Genomic DNA, 18,915 nt, shown 5'->3' with positions numbered 1-18,915 from the left:
GATAAGAGGAACGGTAGAGCTACAAATCGAGACGAAGAGATCTCCAAAAGGTCGATCAGAAGACGGTCTGAGAGGCAACTAGTCTGCGAATTTCTTACATGTGTCACACCCCTCAGAGACAAAGTGGCTTCTTCCAGTTGAGATGTGGCTTCTGTCGAACGTTACAGCCGTCCGCGTGTGGGACATAGCCAGACCTCGTGATAAAAACCAGCATCAACCAGGGTCAACCAGCATCACCGCTTGCAGCTGGGGTTTTGCCGTATGCATCTGTGTATGTTTATGTGCATGTCCTGGAAACCTGCCGACTCAGTTTGTACACATTCTGTCATATGAACATGTATGGTGTGCGCAGGGTATGTTGCTGCAGTTGAACCAAAAGCTCCTTTTGGCATACAATATATCAATTGCACAATGTTGAACAATGATCCCTATTCCAGTAAGGAATTACCCAAACCCATTGTCCTGGAATGAACTGTGGCATCAACAAAGCAGTTCCAAATTGTAGCATGCATAACGATTTTGTGCTACATATTTTGCTTTTTTATCCGCAGTTTGGGATTACTACTCAAAACTAAACCTATTTATTTCCTAATAGCCAACTTCACAATGAAACGGAGAAATAATCTGAATGTGAGAGCATGCAAACAGAGAGTACCGAAATATTGTACAGGTCTCAACCTCCGGACATGAAACGGAAATCAGCGTATTGTTCGGTTAATCAACAGCCTGTCTGCTGGAAACAGGAGAGGGCCTCAGATATTTCCGGTAATATCATCATTCCTTTTTCATATTTTCTTTGTGTTGGTTAATGCAATTCATTTAACATAAGGTGCTTCATAATTTGCAATAAAGATAACAGGATTGTTAAAAATGCACAGTTAACACAACATTTTTATGAAACATATTATAAATACACAACATGACACATTAGAACTTCCTTAAGCGGATTCGGGTATTTAAAATGATGTCTTTCGGACAAAACAAAAGCGAGACAAACACCCATCCCGTGTTCGGCGTATCCAGATACACGCAATTTGTTTGAGATTTGCCCTTTCGCAAATTCACTCTTTTATGACTAGCCACTTTTTCAATCGTCAAAGTAAAACAAGAAAAGGATTTGGAAATTAGAGGTATTTCAGGGGCACCAGAATATTCTGAAAGGAAGTTTTAATCTTATTCACACAACAATAAAAGGTGTCCTTCATGCGAGGATCAAAATGATTCTTTGGCGGTCTTTAGTACAAAGCAAACAGATTCACGTATAATGCTGTACGCAGCACAGTGTTGGAACAGCTACGGCGTGAGGATGCTTTTCTTGGACCGTGTAACACTGTGGTGAGGTGAGGACTAAAGGGAAGCCAGTGCAGTGTGCGGCGCTCCTAGTCCTCGGTCCCCTGGCTGTGTTTGGTATGCTCCGGCTGTGCTACGACGCCTCCCCAACCCCACGTTTCGATGCCTACTTCCCTTTACGAGTGGAAACCCACAACAAAGAGTGAAATTACCAGGGGGTAAGATGGGGAAGATGAAAACACGGTGCACTTTTAAAAATAAAAAAAATTAAAAAAAAAAGGAAAAAAAAAGGAAAAAAATTCCGATCTGCTTTGAGTATAATCACCAGCACTAAACTTGATTCATTTCTTTGACACGAAACAACCCGAAATTTCATACCTTATTAATAAGAGACGTTAGTCACCCTACATTTTTGAAAACAGCTATTTTCACATAAGCCTGTTTACAGTAATTAAGGAGACAAGTAATTTAAACACTTTGTAAGGGTGAGTGTTTAAAAAGCCCAAAACGGAAGCTCTTTAGAGGTCTTTCGGCAAAAAAAAAAAGGGCACAGACATCATTCCCCTTCACCAGCTTGCAGGAAGTTCTCATCTGACTGTGACGTAAATAAAGAAATGCTCTGTTCAAAGCTTCAGTGGAGATGGAGCAGTGCAAGGGCATCACTCATTTCACTCCTCCTTCAGATGAGGGATCCAAAAGCAAAATCCCACGAGGATGCAGTCCTACCCCTCTAGAGCGAGAGCGTCGTCACGACCGCGGGACTAAGAGCAAGGGTGTCTCTTCGTCGGGCCCGGAGGGGAGAGGACAAAGAGGTAAAAACTATGTGTATAAAAAACAGCGGAAGTTAATGCAGGGGTAATAAAACAGGAAATTTCACAGCTCTCGTAGTACAGATCAGACACTGCGTTCTGAAGACTGATGACCAGGCAAAAGTTTCTAACTTATTTGTCACTCTCCTCCCCCCCTAATAGAGGCTATTATGACACAGTGGGAACAGGGGAAGTTTGCTGAAAGATTAAACATTTTGGAACAGTCTCAACTGGATGAAGTAATAATTCTGTTTCAGAATTTCTTTCCATCATGAAATACTGTACTCAATACAGTTTAATAAAAAAAAAAAATAAAATAAATAAAAAAATAAATTTAAAAGAAAAAAAAAAAAGAAAAAAAAAAAAAGACCAATGACCAAAGTTTGGCTAAGCTGAATTTATGGAAAAAAATTTGGAACATCATAGGAAATTTCAGTATAAATATAATCTGGTGTTTTTTTTTGGATAAAGTCACTTGCAACACACAGGCCTAAGGAATATTCTAAAGTGATGCGTTCGACAACAGTGGATTCCAGCAACCGTCCAAAGCCCACTGGAAAAAAACACCACAAAACCTACGGAACACGCCCCCCTAGGACCTTCCACATCCACATGAAGCTTTGACAAAGGTACAAGGAGGGGTTGTTGATAGGATCTTAAAAACATATAAAGTTTTTTTTTCTTAAAAAAGAAAAGGAGAAAAAAAAAAAAAAAAAAAGATGAAAAAGACCTGTAAATTTATCAGGAAGCAATCTGTTTTTTCTTTTGTCATTATCACTGTTGGTTAAACAGCCCAACCCACAGAAAGAACAAGACACAACAGCTGCCTTTGTTTTATCATATATATACATGTATATGTATGTATATACACATATATATACACATATACATATACATATATATGTTTATACATATATACACAAACTTTTTTGTCATTTTTTTCTTTTTTCTCAAAAAATTGCTGCTCTCACTGCCAACGTCTCCCACCCCTTTCACACTTCCGCACTCATGGTGAAGTCAGTCAGCTCACTCTCTCACTGACTGGGGTCCTCGACTCTACCGTCTCCTCTCGACTGGGCCTCGGCACTGCTGACGTGGGCACAATGTCCTTCATCTCCCTCCCCTCCACCCCCTCGCCCATGCGGTGCTTGCCTTTCAGGTCGGTGGCCACTGCTGCTGCTTGAGTCTTGGTGACGGTGTCCCTGCTGGGACAGCTGTCGGCTCTGGCCACCTCCCTGCGAGCCAGCGGCTGCTGCTTATCTTCGTGGCAGGACCTCGGGGTACTCAAGTCCTGGGGCTCGTTGTCTTCGAGCCCCAGAGCCCCTCCCTGCGTGGCTCGACTGTGGGCATGTTGGTGTGCGTGTGCTGGGTACGGGGTGGACTGCGGCGGGGGCGGGGGTGGGTGAGGGTGGTGGTGGTGATGGTGGTGATGGTGGTGTTTGTGCTGCTGTGCTCGCTCTTTCTTCTTCTGGCTCTTGGAGGGGCTGCTGCTGCCACTGCTGCCCCCACTCCCTGGGGCTGTGGGGCCCTCCTTGTGCTTCCTTCCTGGGCTTTTTGGCAACTTCTGTCCCTTTTCTACCCCCTCCGCACCAGCCGCTCCCGCCGAAAGACTCATCCCTGTTCCCGCTACTGTTCCTATCCCCGACCCTGTTCCCTGCCCCACCCCCAGCTCTGCTGTGGCTGTTGCAGCGGGAACCTCCATCTCCTCAACAGTCTCTCGCGTCTTGCGCTTCTTGATGGGCAGTGCAGTCTCCTGCACGGGTTTCACGGAAGACTCCTTTAGGGCCTTCTTTTTGGCCTCAGCGGCCAGCGCAGCAGCAGCTGCATACGGAGTGCTCGAACCCGCGGCCCCGGCTGCGGCCGCTGCAGCTGGCTTGCGCCCCCTTTTTTTGGGCGCCGTCTGCGGTTCCTGCTCCATCTTTCTCTTGCGACCCGGACGCGTCTTGGCAACAGCAGCTTGGCCCGAGGGACCACCTGCCTCCACCTTGGATGTGACGAAGGGCATCTTAACCAGCAGTTTGCCAGGGCTTTTCTCCACCACGCGCTTCATCGCCACGCCTTCGGTGGCCTGCCGAACCTTGCCACTGCCTTTGGGGCGCCCTCTACCTCGTCCGGAGGCTTTCACTACCTTGGGCTTCTTGGGGGGCTTCTTCTCACGACGAGAGGGACTCCCACGGCCCGTAACCGTGAAGTCAAAGTCATTGGGGTCAGTGGTGGTATCTCCTACCTTTTGGAAGTATGCAATCAGCTCCACTTTGGAACGGAAGGCTTTCCCCTCTGGGCTGAAAAATAATAATAGATTCCATTATTCACTAAAGCATCAGTGCACAGCTACTGGCTCAAGCCTATCCATAGTATACAACAGCATGTTCAGAAGTTGTGGGTGCTCTACAGAGTATTTGTTACATACTTTTCTGTAACGGACGCCTTGGATTGAAGGACTTTGATTCTCTTTGGACAAACATGTATTTACTTAGGAGATAAGTATGAAACTCATCTGCAGTACTCTTGCTAAACTCTTAAGACAGAAACAAAATGTGTCAAGTAATTCTTTTTACAAGTGCGTGACGTTCTCGTAAATATGGTTTTTCTGTCCTTTACCACCAGCGAACAGCGCTTTCCCCAAGGGGCTGCTTTCCAGAGGGAGCCCTGTAGGAAAGCACACGGTAACCCAAGAATAGCCCAAAATGTGGATCACACAGCTGTCGGTGTCACACTGCCCCACATTGTCCTGCCAGCATCAATCAGGCTGCTCAACATACCCAGCGAGGAAGCCCTACAATGTACTGCACAATGTCAGATTACAGAGCATCAAAGCACATCTGAAAAATCAATCCCTCTTTCAGGCCACTCCTGTGCCACACCTTTTCAAGGCATAATAATCCTCCATCACTCCTGCTGCTTGCGGTGCTGGGCTTGTCCTGCCAGGCATGAAATCATTATCTGTCCAGTAGGCTGTTAATAACAGTGATTTAGGTTGTGTGAAGGAAGGGCACTCGGGTCTCTTCGGAACCTGACAGGTAGCTTGTTTGTTTCCACACTGGAGACAGTGGTAGTTCTGCCCTCAGTCTCAGGAAAACTGCAGCTGACGGGAGGACACCCCAACCAGACTGCTATGCTCCTCCACCTCTGCCCACTTGAAGGTCCCACACGCAAACGGTCCAAAATCCAAAGCACGAAGGTTCTCGGTTCTGGCTCCGATGTGGTGGAATGATCTCCCCCTCTCACTCAGAACTGCTGAATCTTTCTGCGGATTTAAAAAGGGTCTCAAAACTCACCTCTTCCGACCTCACTTTTCCCCTGATCTCTTAAGTGAATGATATACGTGTGAAGGTTAACATTCAATAATTTTGTGATCATAACTGTTGAATAATGGATAAACCTTTATGCAACTACTTCAGTGGTGTAAATGTAAGGTAATGTAAGGCCCCACCCACCACAGGAACCCTACCACTGTAAGAGTTCCACACTAAGCATTTCAGTTTTCCAAGGTTTCCCAAAACCGCTAACCCATTACTGTCTGTCTGATTTACATTTCTCTCAATATGTGAAATGCCTAACGTTCTTCTGCATGCAGAAATATCGCTTATGACTTCAGATGCCTAAGCTACACATTACACTGGAAACACTGGAGAAAAGTCCCATACACCTTTATGAAATAGCACTGAGACAGAATAAGACAACTAAGACAACCCAGAAAGCTAAGTTATCAGATAAGGGAAGGTGTGAGATATACAGGATATACTTAATAAAATATCAGTTACGTTTGTTTACAATTGGGGGCGGTGGCGCAGGGGGATGGACCGGGTCCTGCTCTACGGTGGGTCTGGGGTCAAGTCCCGCTTGGGGTGCCTTGTGATGGACTGGCATCCCGTCCTGGGTGTGTCCCCTCCCCCTCCCCCTCCAGCCTTTCGCCCTGTGTTGCCAGGTTGGGCTCCGGCTCCTCGCGACCCCGTATGGGACGAGCGGTTTCAGACAGTGTGTGTACCATAAAATCTGTGACTACAAATTTTTGAACAAATTGGTCTGTTCAATGGCCAATGCCATAATATCTACTCGTAACCATAGTTTACATTTTGTACAAATCTCCAAAGAGAAATCGTACAATACTTCCGAAACAGATGCCGACGGTTTGCCGTTTAGCAATAAAATTAAATGACTGCTTATACCGAACTGGTTATTGTTTCTATTAATTCTATGTAAATTGGACCTTTTTACATTGTTTGGCTGATTTGTATGTTGCATGAAAAATTTGTTTTTAAAAAATGATTGAACACATGAGGGCAGCATAGCTTGACTTAAAGCCTTTGGACTTTTTAAGACAATTGTTTTGAATCCATAGGCTAGCTACATTATCAAGGCGCTACGCATGTAAGGCTGCAACGGCAAGCCCTTCCAACGGGAATTTTAATAAGCTAAACAGAAATACATATAAACAATAGGTGGATTAATTCATTGCTTGGCACCGCATTCATTTTCCATTGTGCATTTTTCAAATTTAAATTTATTAAACGGTAAAAGGTCCAGTAGTGTTCCCAAAGGATGACACCGGAGATATAACAGAATGAGGTACAAGAACTCGGCAGGATGTGTAAGTGAAGGATTCCGCACCCGTGCCAGTGGAGAAGGTAATTTCAGCCACGGGCATGACTCTGCACATCTGCCTTCCAGCCAAGTTAAGTTCATATGCTGGTTGGATATGCAAATACAATGCAGCCCAGTGCAACAGGCTATGAATATGCTTATGCTGCCTATTTTTCCTTTGTTTCATTTTACATCTATTACAAGAGCTTTGTTTTATTCAAAAGTCTTTAGAGTGAAGCCTTTCGAAAGGTTTTTAAAATTATTTTACATAAACGCAGTTATGACACGGAACACATTTGCATATATATACACATTTGTAAAAATAGTTTGTTTAAAAATCTCTTCCAATCCATGCTCTAAATATTAAGGACACTAATAAATTAAAGAAGTGTGTTTACCGAGTGCAATCACAGTTGTAACTGACAGACAATCAAACGCAATACTATTAACTATGGCCTGCTGCATAATTTATCATTTGTATTAGCTGAACATAACTGCACTGTTCTAATTGTTTTTTTCTGGATTTGCAGATTTTGTGTAGTCCACTGTGAACATTCTGGATACTTCCTTTTGATTTTATTTCCCCCCTCAAGGGAAAAGCATCCAAGTTCATTCCGAAAACAAGGTGAGCTGCATAGCTTTTACGCTGAAGGAACATGAACTGCATGGGTCTGCTGGAAAGGGGTGGTCTTTACCTGGTGACTGCTGCATGAGACATATCCTACGGAGCTGCCGAGCACCTGCAGGCACCTCTACCTGCCCAAACAGTGCATGTTCCTTAATTGACACGTCACCCGAACTCTGTTTCCATGTGTAACAGTGCACGTACAGAGGCATCAAGGGACAACGTGAAGTGTAAAACGCAAACGTTACAATTAAGAGACATGTAAAATCAACAATTAAAGATTTCTTGTAGGTGCAATCATTTCTGCTCCTTCTCTTTGTGCCTAAAAGTGTGGTGCCTAAGGGAAAAATGCCTCCAAAAACACGTTTCAAACATAAACTTTGCTGCTGTTCATAAATCACGATGTCTGGGATCACGGCAAAGCCAAAATTCCCAATATTACAGAATTTCCTGCACTCTTAAAACACTAACTTGGATGCAAATTATATGCCTGATGATTTATACAGTCAGACATTTTCCCTGTACACAAACGTAGCCTGGCAAAACATACTGTTTTGCCATTAGGTAACGCATGTCTAATTGCATCAATATATCTAAACTGGTGAGTTAGACTGACAGCAGTTTATTCACAGTTTGCTGTAAATCAGTTTACTATGCATCTAATAACACCCTGCTTCTCACAACTAAGCAGATGAGTCACAAAAATTTATTTTATTAATTTACGTTTTCTTTAGTGTAGAGTTTTGAATGGTATTGGTAAAAAGGGGCAGCAGCCTTTGGACTCGAAGGGCTCCAGTTCAAACCCCGGCTCCTACTATAGCACCACTGAGTAAGGTACTTACCCTGAATTACTCCAGTAAAAATTACTCAGCTGTAATGGGAAAATTGTTTTAAGTAGGTGAACACTGTAAGTCACTCTGGAGAAAATTAATGCAAATATAAATATAAATGGATGCAAATGTTTTAAAAAAAAAAATCTCAAAATCCACTACACACTTGTAATAATTTAACTGGGCACTAATTCTATATATAATTATATGACCAAATTCTGCCTATAACAGCCCTCGTTTAATAATAATAATAAAAAAAAAAAAAAAAAAAAAAAAAAAAAAAAAAATCAAAACACAAATTTAAAACCCCAGTGTGACTCCAGGCAACTAAGTTGCTGTTTTCGAAACGATCTAAAACAACAGAAACCTTTTAATGGCTGCATCGTGCCTGATGTAAGGCTTCGCAGTCTTACAGATCCCAGAGGCAATACTCTCACTGTATGCCTGGCTTTGCAAAGTACTGCAACAGAGTACACTGTTTGAGGAACTTAAAATGTACCCACGGCAAAAAAGGCCAAATGGGGCCTACAAACAAAACCGAAAGCTTGGCCAAGTTCCACATCCTCATTTCAAAGCAAATGAGTGTATTGAGAAGACGCATTTAGGATCCTCATCAAGTCACCTGAGTTTAAAAAAAATATATATATTTTAACTGTATAATGAGATTAGCTGTATTTTGTATAAATCAAAGTTATCAATGAGGTATCCTACTTTTTAACTCTGACCTGAACACTAATGTTCTTGTACTTGGTTTGGTGTTTTATTCAGTTATTTTTCATTAGAAGTATAAACTGACTTCCAAAAGTGCAAAACTCTTTCATAGGTCAGTAGCCAAGGGTCGTCATGTGTAATCTTACATACTCCAGGAATAAACGTCATGTAGCTGACAAGGACAAGTCCACTGCCATACGCAGTACATGAAAAATTAAGAAAAAAAGATATTTCACATATGAAGACAATGGTTGATAATCTTTAATAATCACTAACAATTAATAGTAATCATCATCATTAGTAACTCTGGAAAAAAAACATCTGCTCAATGAATAAATGTAAATGGAAAAAAAAACTACGGTCCGATCAATAGTATATCAAATGTTTAATACAGAAATGTATACTGGATCATTCCAACCAACTTAGAACTGCAAATGAAAGAAATATCATTGGCACTTAAAACAAAGCATCACTGGTTTTACAATATCAATTAACACTCTTACCAGAAGAAACTGAAACTTGTAGTTAAAGAAAAACATGACAATGATTAAAACCATCTTTCATGCCACATTTCTGTGGTGGAGGCATTTCCTGTTGGTAGTACAGAATATATTCTCATTTCACAGGAAGAGACTCCTTATTTAAAATACAGGTCTGCAGGTACACACTTTGAATCATGTTCAGTGCTTTCTGAACTAAAATCTGAAACAATGCATCCCTGAATTAAAAATCCAGCATCTCTGTCTCTGTAAAAGGACAATTAAAACGTTATGCAATGCAACAAAAATTTTTTGGAGTTCTTAGTTATGTCGATATTTGCATTAATTATGATTAGTACCGACTGCAAAAATACCACATGTTCTTCTAGAGTGCCAGTTTTAGTTTGATTCTTTACAGCCATTGGAAGGCACCAGAAAGCATGGGATCCTAAGAGGTACTGGAATATTTGGTGCTTGGAACCCGGTACTAAAATTCGCTAATTCCAAGAATGTGGAATATTTTTCTAAAAACTGACACAAAGTAGAAACTAACGCCGAAAGTATGTTTGATCTAACAAAACTAAATGGAAATGCAAAAAAAACACATGACATTTTTGATACATTGTGTTTTTCAATACTTTAATTTTCTTTCGTCATCATTTTTAGGTCCTTTAATGGTCACCACTAATAAAAGTGTATTAAATATTTTCTTGCTGTATATAATAATAGTGGCAACTGAATTTAGTTCCCACGTCACCACTAAAACAACTCACAGCCCACATTTGTAAGAGCAGTCTAGTTGGAACGGGCCTTTCGCACTAGCGGCTGCAACTGGCCCTTATTTGTAGTGTGAGAGCACTACAGTCAGCGAGAAGCTGAGAAGGTGCCCAGTACAAAGACCATGTGGAAAGGCCGGGCGACATCCATATGACAGGAAAACTGCCAGGCCTGGTGGCACACGGCATGCAACGCTTCCCAGAAACGCACTTGTGTTTCTGCCAGCATGAGCCATCGGGTCCTCCGTGTCTCCACTTTAACTCAAGAAGCAGACGAACAGTAAACTGGCTGCTACTTTCAGGACTGGATCGAAATACAGTGTAACCCCTGTTATAACGTGATCATTAGGGCCCATAAAAATGTCACCGTGAAAAAAGTGGGGTCGCAGTGAACTGGGGGTTCAAGAAAATCAGCGTTCAAACTGAGCAAATGTTGACTGAACATCCTACATCACTCTCTATTTTCATCATATTTGACCCTTTTTTTGCACGTTTACTTTCTGGCAAGTAGATTACTTTTGATTTAAAGAATGCTGTAAATAAATGGTTGTCGTTACAGTAAAAATTAAAACACAAATTAACTTTTATTAAATCTTTTTACTTAAGCAACAAAAAGTACTGTAATGACCTGCTTTACTGAGAGTTTGGGCGGGAAACGGGTCTATTGCAAAAAGTTGGATTGTGGGTAAAATGTGAATAAATTGTTCAACCGCTGAGGGGACTTACGGGGAATATAAGAGGGTGACTGTGTAGGAAAGGGAGAAAAGCCTGGGGGACACTAAGCATGCTGGCTTGAGGTTGGCTTTTATCCATTGTACTGTTTTATTATCGGAATGACAGTTAAGGAAAAAAAAGATTCTTGAGGAAAAGGGGTCCTTGGACTGACAGCAGTATTTCCCTGTGTGTCGGATTCCAATAAACATTCATAACGAACACTGCCTGTGCATCCTTCTTTGCCCCAATCGACTCTGGAGCCACAGTACTTTGGTCTTAAACCAAATGTTTAGATTAATGAAAGTTATAAAAATTAATTTTGCTCTCATTCAACTGAGAGTTAGTTCGATAACAAAAACCTGATTCAAGAATGCACGTACTGTATACGTATCAGCAATAATCATTTAGTTGTTTTTTTTTTTTTTTAAAAAAAGCGATCGAGTGTTCCTTGCTTGAACGTAGCATGTCGGGGAGGTAAGAGATTCGGATCTTTCCGTCACGGCTTACTAGGTTGGCAGCTGGCAGATGAGCGGGACAGTTGTTAAGCAAAAGAAGAGCTTTGGGTTCCATCTTCTGCTTATGCAAATAAGTGTGGACGGCAGGACCAACGTCACGTGATCTTTGCGTTGTTTGAACCCTTCACGTCGATGGACGTCTCATCTTTTGAAACTAACCTCAAAGTTCGGTTAAGTGTGATTTGCTGACAATGAATTGATGGCGGGTGCCGAGACAGACAGCTGTAAGACTAAGAGGCACTTCAGCATTTCTAACGGACTCGCGCTGCAAGACGGTTTGCAAAGTTTGTACACTTTGCCAACGTTTGAACTTTTATTTTGAATGTAGTTTTTCACATTCCAGAAATGGCAAAAAAAAAAAAAAAAGAAAAAAAAAGGGTCCAATGACCCATCGCGTTATAGCCGAATTTGCGGTAAATCGGGGTTTTACTGTACGCCCAATCCAAAGTGGTAGTGATAATGCTGCAACAATACACCCCAAAATAAACAATGACGTTAAAGGAGAGCTCCAGTAAAAAGTCAAACTTCTCCTGTTGCGAAATACCGAAATCAAAGCTCAAATATGAGACGGGTTTTCAAAGTGCCACTTTACCGAGAATCTCTGCATGAAGCTCCTGGCACCAGTCAATGGAAGGGATCCGTGCAGAGCGAGTAGGAAAATATTTCCAATTCCAAGTATGCATCTATTTTTCTCTGAGCATATTTTCACACGGACGAATCACGTACCTTCAAACACTAAAAAAAACACATCCACTACATAGCTACGCATTCTACTATTTTAAGAAATTGTTTAAAAGTAACAAACTTACATATAAGAATAAATGTCAGGTAAATGTGAATGTATATTCCCTACTGACTTAATGAAATCACTTAACTGTCATTACTATTGGTGCTATGTCAATGGTACTGAAATGGTTCCAGAGTTAGAAGAGATCTGCTAATATACAACTATTTTTAAAAATACTTTTAGCAATGAGAACCACCCAAGTTGAAGGTTTTTTTCTGTGCCTTCAAGCTTTGTAATGATATACAGTCAATGCGCAATTGATACATCACAAGAAGTCTGCTTCCACCCGCTTTATTACTACGAAAAAGAAAAATTCTTAGCCGAATCTTAATCACCATCAGCGAAAAATAAATAAATAAATAAAAGATGTCTGTAGAGGGGAGCCTGACCACTGCATGCCTGGGTTAGGGTGCAGCGAAACAGAAGGGGCAGCCTAACCTCGCGACTGTGAACTCACAGTTAACTGACCTGACGTGCTCCCCTGTCCCCCCCTCTTCTTTTCCGCTGCCGTTAGGAACTCTGCCTTCGGACGGGATCGGCCCTGGGGAAAAGCCGCTCGGTTTCGGAACCTTTATGCCGCCCCCCCTTCGCCCCTTTCTACCTGCTGGCTTCGCTCACAGGGTGTCCTGTGTTCGCTGTGCACTGCAGCGATGCCCCAACTTGTATGATGGGCAAGAAAGTCAAAGGAAACCATTCATCAGAACCCCCTCTTCGATTAATTAAACGGTACAGCTGAACGACAGGCTGGAAATTCCAGGAATGTTTTTGGAAAATATAATATTGCGCCATTTCAAGGGGGGGGGGGGGGGGGGGGGACTTATTCAAAAAGTGTCACTCACTATATTTATCAACTTGCCCTCTAGGGGGACAATTAATTCAGCAGTACTGCCTGTGTGCGCATGTGAGTGTGTTGGAGACTGGAAACTATGACAGCGTAAAAGAAATATTCTTCCTGTCCTCTTGTGTTTTTACCACAAATACAATTCCTGGAACATAAATGATGACGCAAACGTTTTTTTTTCTTTTTTTTTTTTTTTTTTTTAAAAAAACACACGCAGGGGCTGACATCACTCGTATATTACGCGGTCCGGTCGTTACATACGCACCAGCGTGCGACATCTTTAGCGCAAAGCCACAGGTTACTGGAATGTAAGAGAGGAGGAATTTCCACCAAGATTGCCCCAGCAAAGGGTCGCACGCTACTCACTTTATCAGGTAGACGTCGTACTTGCCCGCAGATCTGCCGGACTTGCGTTGCTTCAGCCTGCGTGTCCAGCCAGGTGGCAGCGAGGGGTCGTCGTACAGTGGGCCACGGTCGCGGATGATGGAACGCCTTTGTTTCGGGGAGGCGGCAGCCTCTGGAGGCGAGGCCCCTGCTGCAGTGTCGGAGGACGCCGCGCTCCCGGCCTCCGCCGCCGGCTTCTGATCCTGCTGCTGCACGGGTGCAGGCGCGGGCACAGGGGGCTGGCTGGACACGGTTGGCTCCTCCCGCTCCTCATCTCGCCGCTCCCGCTTTGTCTTCTTTAGTTTCAGCGTCTTGTCCCTCTGCCCCAGCTGGTCCTGCTCCTCACTCTTCTCCTCGCTGCAGGGGTGAGAGCACAGGGAGCGCAGTGACGCTTATGCAAATGGATGGAGGGACAGGCACAGAAAACAGGGGATGCACGCACACAGAGGAGATGAGTAACAGGTTCATTGTTACTCAAAAGCCCCTGGACACACTTTGCTCCATGAGACAAATGCAGCAGAACAGCAGCGGTCAGTGATCCGGGCCCATTGGCCACTGGTACTCGTCCAGCTGCAGTGCTGCTCATGGTCAGTCAGAAGAAGGAAACATGTTTAGAGACGCAGACAAATAATTTTTGAAGAGTGTTCTGCACACGGCACTATATTCCTACAAATATAAAGGATACAGCTCAAGTCAGTTTGCCAAGAGGGACATTTAAGTACTCGCACACACACACTGTCTGAAACCGCTCGCCCCATACGGGGTCGCGGGCAGCCGGAGCCCAACCCAGAAACACAGGGCGCAAGGCTGGAGGGGGAGGGGACACACCCAGGACGGGACGCCAGTCCATCACAAGGCACCCCAAGCAGGACTCAAACCCCAGACAGGCCAGAGAGGAGGACCCGACCAAGCCCGCTGCACCACCGCGCCCCCTACTTAATGATACACTATCTTACCATTTTCTCAATTTAAATATTTTTCCTGAATTGTCACTCAATTCACCCCAATACTGACATCAGCTCTCCCATTTATACATTTATCAATCACCAAATCATAGGTATTACATCACAGTACTCCTTTCCCAAGAGTATCACAAACTGAGGCTTAAATGCACCGTCAAAAACAGCTGTTTACCGAACAGAAGGTTTAATTAATATTCATGGTGCCACAGGAATAATTATCGACATTATGAGATTACCTGCATCAGCGAGTGGCTGCAGATCAAGGGCTTTTAACCCAGGTCCTGGTGACCCCCTAAGTATTTTGGTTTGTGTTCCAGCTGAGCCCACCATTAATTCCGCTTCATTTAGCATTCAACTCAATGCAGAGGATTACTGAAGAAATGTCAGACGAAATATGTCCGCCTAGGAAGTATATATATATATTATATATTTTTTTTTTTTTTATTGTTTTCAACCAAATTTATATAACAGTGGAGAAAAGAAAGAAAAAAATAAAAAAATAAAAATCAGAGATGCTTAATTTTCTCCCTTAAGAAGGTCAATAGTTTGATTAGCAGTCACTACAATTACTCATTCTTATCAATTATGTTTATTCACTTACCTGATGCTTTTCTCCGAGTTCTCCAGTTATTTATACAGCTGTTTTACTGGAGCAATTTAAGGTAGGTACCTTGCTCAAGGGTACTACAGCTGGAGGTGTGGATCGAACCTGCGACATCTAGGGCCAAAGGCAGCAGCTCTAACCACTACGCTACCAACTGTCCCATAATTATTAATCCTTCATTAATCTACTATCAAACAATTATACAATAATTCACTGAAGCAATCACACCAGTAATAAAAACTGGACACAAGCAAAAAAAAAAAAAAAAAAAAAAAAGTTTGTGATATCCAGTTCATTGAGTGAGCAGCTAAATTAAGAGCTCCACTGCAAATAAAACTGGAGATACACAGGGGTCGCCAGCACAGGGGAACCCATGTAACAGATGCCTTTTGAAAGCAAAGCAGCTAAAGATCCCAAGACACCAGAAGCAGAGGTTTGTACACATAATAATTAAAATTATTGTGACAATCAGTAAAAGCTTAATAATGCAGATGTCCCCCAATTCAATTACAAGGTAGGTTCTGGAAAAACCGTGGGCAGAGCCATAATAAATAAAATTCTTTGTAAAACCTGATATTGCAATATTTTTATTAACTTGGAACGACATAAAATCTAAAGTGAATGACTGAAAATAAAAACGCCCCATTTCCACAAACTCCAGTTCAACACCGAATGTTCATCAATTTATCCGGTTTCCACTTTCTGTACCGCTTCCGATTCTCTTCTTGCCGAAACTACTGTAGTGACCAACATTCACGAACATCAACCATCAGCTGTGAACACTGTGGAAGCGAGTTGAAGGGCAGTCCCGCTGTACTTGATGTGTAAAGATGGGTTGTGATCATTCAGCTACAAAGAGAAATTAGACAAAGTTGGAAGATGAAGAAAATGGTTTAAAAATAAACTGGAAAATGTTTGTGTCTTATGAAAATTTGTTACTCAGCTAGTGTATTACTGATCAGGGTGTTTCCCAAAAGCACCACAGCATTAAGATTATTTTGGTTCTCACACACACACACACACACACATTTTCAGAACCGCTTGTCCCATACAGGGTCGCGGGGAACAGGAGCCTAACCCAGCAACACAGGGCGTAGGACCGGAGGGGGAGAGGACACACCCAGGACGGGACGCCAGTCCGCCGCAAGGCACCCCAAGCGGGACTCGAACCCCAGACCCACTAGAGAGCAGGACCCAGTCCAACCCACTGCACCACCGCGCCCCCTATTTTGGTTCAATAAAAAGTTAATAAACTGAACAGTATAATGGTTTTTTTTTTTTTTTTTTTTTTTTGTGGGGGGGGGGGGGGGGGGGGGAATTCATCCAATGGGAAGCAAAAAAAATTTTGATTTTTTTTTTAAAATATTTGGAAAAAAAAAACTTTTTTAAATCACCCAACGGTAAGCAAAAAAATTTTGGAAATTTAAAAAAATATAAAAATTAAAAAAAATTTTAAAAATTAAGGAAATTTTTTTTAAAAATTCATCCAACGGTAAGCAAAAAAAAAAAAATATATATCATCCAATGATAACCAAAAAAAGCCATTTTCTCTTTAAAACCTAGATCATCATTAATCAAAAATAGAAATAATTAACATTTCGAATATTTTTTGTTCTAACATGCTAGCACAACTCACGTTGCACTCAACAATGTGATTACTTCTGTCAAAGCTTAACTGCAGCGATGCCGACCGATGGCTGCTGAGCGCTTATAGGTGGATCAGTGTGTCATTTAGCGAAACGACCCCAAGTATGAGTAGGAGGAGGGCGATTCATAGCAAAGGCCACTACTCGGAGTACATCACGAACATTAAGTAACGTTTTGCTCGCTTGTCCCGGGACCACAGTCCAGTTTCCTCCCAAAGCCGAAAGACCTGTGTAAAGGGTGATGACAAACAGCCCGCAGTGTGTCAAAGTGCTAGTGACCGATGAGAGCCCTATCCGAGGCGTACCACAGTCTAGCCTAGCGATCCGTGCCTTTCGGGTTCGGCTCCGGACCACCGTGACCCTGCGGGAGGAGCAGTTTTTGACCGTGAACGAATGAGTGGGTCTACCGAATCTAGAAAAGCACTAATTCCAGCAGGTATCCAGTTGTATGATTTTTTTTAGTAACCCAATTAATTGATGGATTAAGTGAAAAATCCCCCTTTGTCAACACTGTGTCCCAACGAAGAGTAAGTAAACAGGATCCTAATGTGCACGTTCACTTTCGCTCGTCCGTGTGTATAAGACAGAAGTGTTAGCTAGGAGATACACACACACACATTGTCTGAAATCGCCTGTCCCACACGGGGAGCCAGAGCCTAACCCGGCAACACAGGGCGTAAGGGGACACACCCAGGATGGGATGCCAGTCCGTCGCAAGGCACCCCAAGCGGGACTCGAACCCCAGACCCACCAGAAAGCAGGACCCAGTAAACTCAATCAGGGCACATGTAATAGACATATAACAATTTGCACAAATCACTCACATCCTTATGGGGGAAGTAACAATGTAGACGCAGGGTTCGACGCAGTGGAGGTCGGTTCACTGTAAAGCTGGGACTAGAGGCGGAGAGGGATGCAATTCTAAAACAGGTTTACAAGGGAGGGGGGCGCGGTGGCGTAGTGGGTTGGACCTCGTCCTGCTCTGGGGTTCAAGTCCCGGCTGGGGTGCCTTGCGATGGACTGGCGTCCCGTCCTGGGTGTGTCCCCTCCCCCTCCAGCCTTACGCCCTATGTTGCCGGGTTGGCTCCGGCTCCCCGCAACCCTGTACGGGACAAGCAGTTCAGTTGATGTGTTTACAAGGGAAAACGCACACAGTTCTAAGAAGAAAGCGCTCTCTTTCTCCCTCTCTCCCTCTCTCTCTCTCTCTCTCTCTCTCCAAAAACGAAACCGTATCCTCCATCCTTCGCCGCGCTGCCCTCTCATCCAATCACAGCAACTGTATCGCAACCTAAGCAGCAGATTATTTAAACTGATCATTTCAGAAACAAGTGATAAACGCGTTAATGTTAATTCAATTAAGTCAAAACAACTTAGTTTCGAAAAGAGCGCCCGGAGTATTCACAAGCATCGGAAAGTTCAACTGATGCTGCAAAAAACCCACAACGGACCTTGAAAACGACTGTGATGTTATGGCAGAGATTTCAAAGCTGTGTAGGCAGTCAGTAAATGAAAACAATCACAACTTTTGTCATTCTTGAAAATAAGCAATCTCTAAAAGTTGGACAACTAACGTATCTTTTTTTTTTTCCTATATACTATCTTCCTATGTCTTCTACATCTTCATAATAAAGATAATTGTCTGCTACATGGAAAAGCCCATTTTTAAGCAGTTCAGTATTAGCTACTGAATGAGAAGCAGTTTTTCTCATCTGACATAAGAAGTGTGTAAGGACCTAATCCATATTTTTGTTTAAAGGAGATCATGTGTGCAGGACTGACTTCATCCATGATCTCAGTTCACGTCATGCTTACATGTTCATGGGCTACAACTTTGAGATCATACCTCCTAAACAACGGATAAACCTTCATGCAGCTACTCCTGTAATCTAACGTAAATGCTTATAAAATTACAAAAAAAAAAAAAAACAACATATACATTACTAGGAAGGCGAACAGGAATCATCGATATTCAGATAAAGTTTTATGCAACTGTTCGTGTGATGAATATTGGTCCCTATGGTGGAAAGTAACAAACTGACTGTACTTTAGAATCACGTGTCTGCACGCAAGTAACGTATTTTCTGTGAGATGTACGTACGTCGCTTTAGAGAAAAGCGTCTGCTAAATTAATAAATTTAAAAGTAGTACAAACAGTAGCGCAGGTGCAAAAAATAAGTGAACCTCAAGATGCACTGATTAAAACCATATAGGTAAGAAGAATTGCTTGTGTAAATCAATCATATATCAATCTTTTAACTAAGATTTAGATTATATGATTTTTTTTTTTTTTATTATCTAATACTTTTTTGGTGGGGCACGGTGGTGCAGCGGGTTCGGCCGGGTCCTGCTCTCTGGTGG

The 18,915-nt window shown here is 42.7% G+C and overlaps 1 protein-coding gene across 2 annotated transcripts in view; it reads right to left on the bottom strand.

The window, feature by feature from the left end:
* Window positions 1-3,014: 3,014 nt before the first annotated feature.
* mecp2 (methyl CpG binding protein 2) overlaps window positions 3,015-18,915 on the bottom strand; it is a 33,157-nt gene continuing 17,256 nt past the window's right edge. For both annotated transcript variants that reach the window (XM_029253996.1, XM_029253997.1), the window contains exons 2-3: window positions 13,328-13,702; window positions 3,015-4,381 (exon numbers count right to left, since the gene is read on the bottom strand). In XM_029253996.1, coding sequence (XP_029109829.1) covers window positions 3,121-4,381; window positions 13,328-13,702 — 1,636 coding nt within the window. In that variant the 3' untranslated portion in view covers window positions 3,015-3,120. The remainder of the gene's footprint in view (window positions 4,382-13,327; window positions 13,703-18,915) is intronic.

This window comes from Scleropages formosus, chromosome 1 (assembly GCF_900964775.1).
Source record: "Scleropages formosus chromosome 1, fSclFor1.1, whole genome shotgun sequence".
Classification (NCBI taxonomy): domain Eukaryota; kingdom Metazoa; phylum Chordata; class Actinopteri; order Osteoglossiformes; family Osteoglossidae; genus Scleropages; species Scleropages formosus.
The sequence above is the reverse complement of the archived record's forward strand: the minus strand, read 5'-3'. Positions and strand labels throughout refer to the sequence as shown.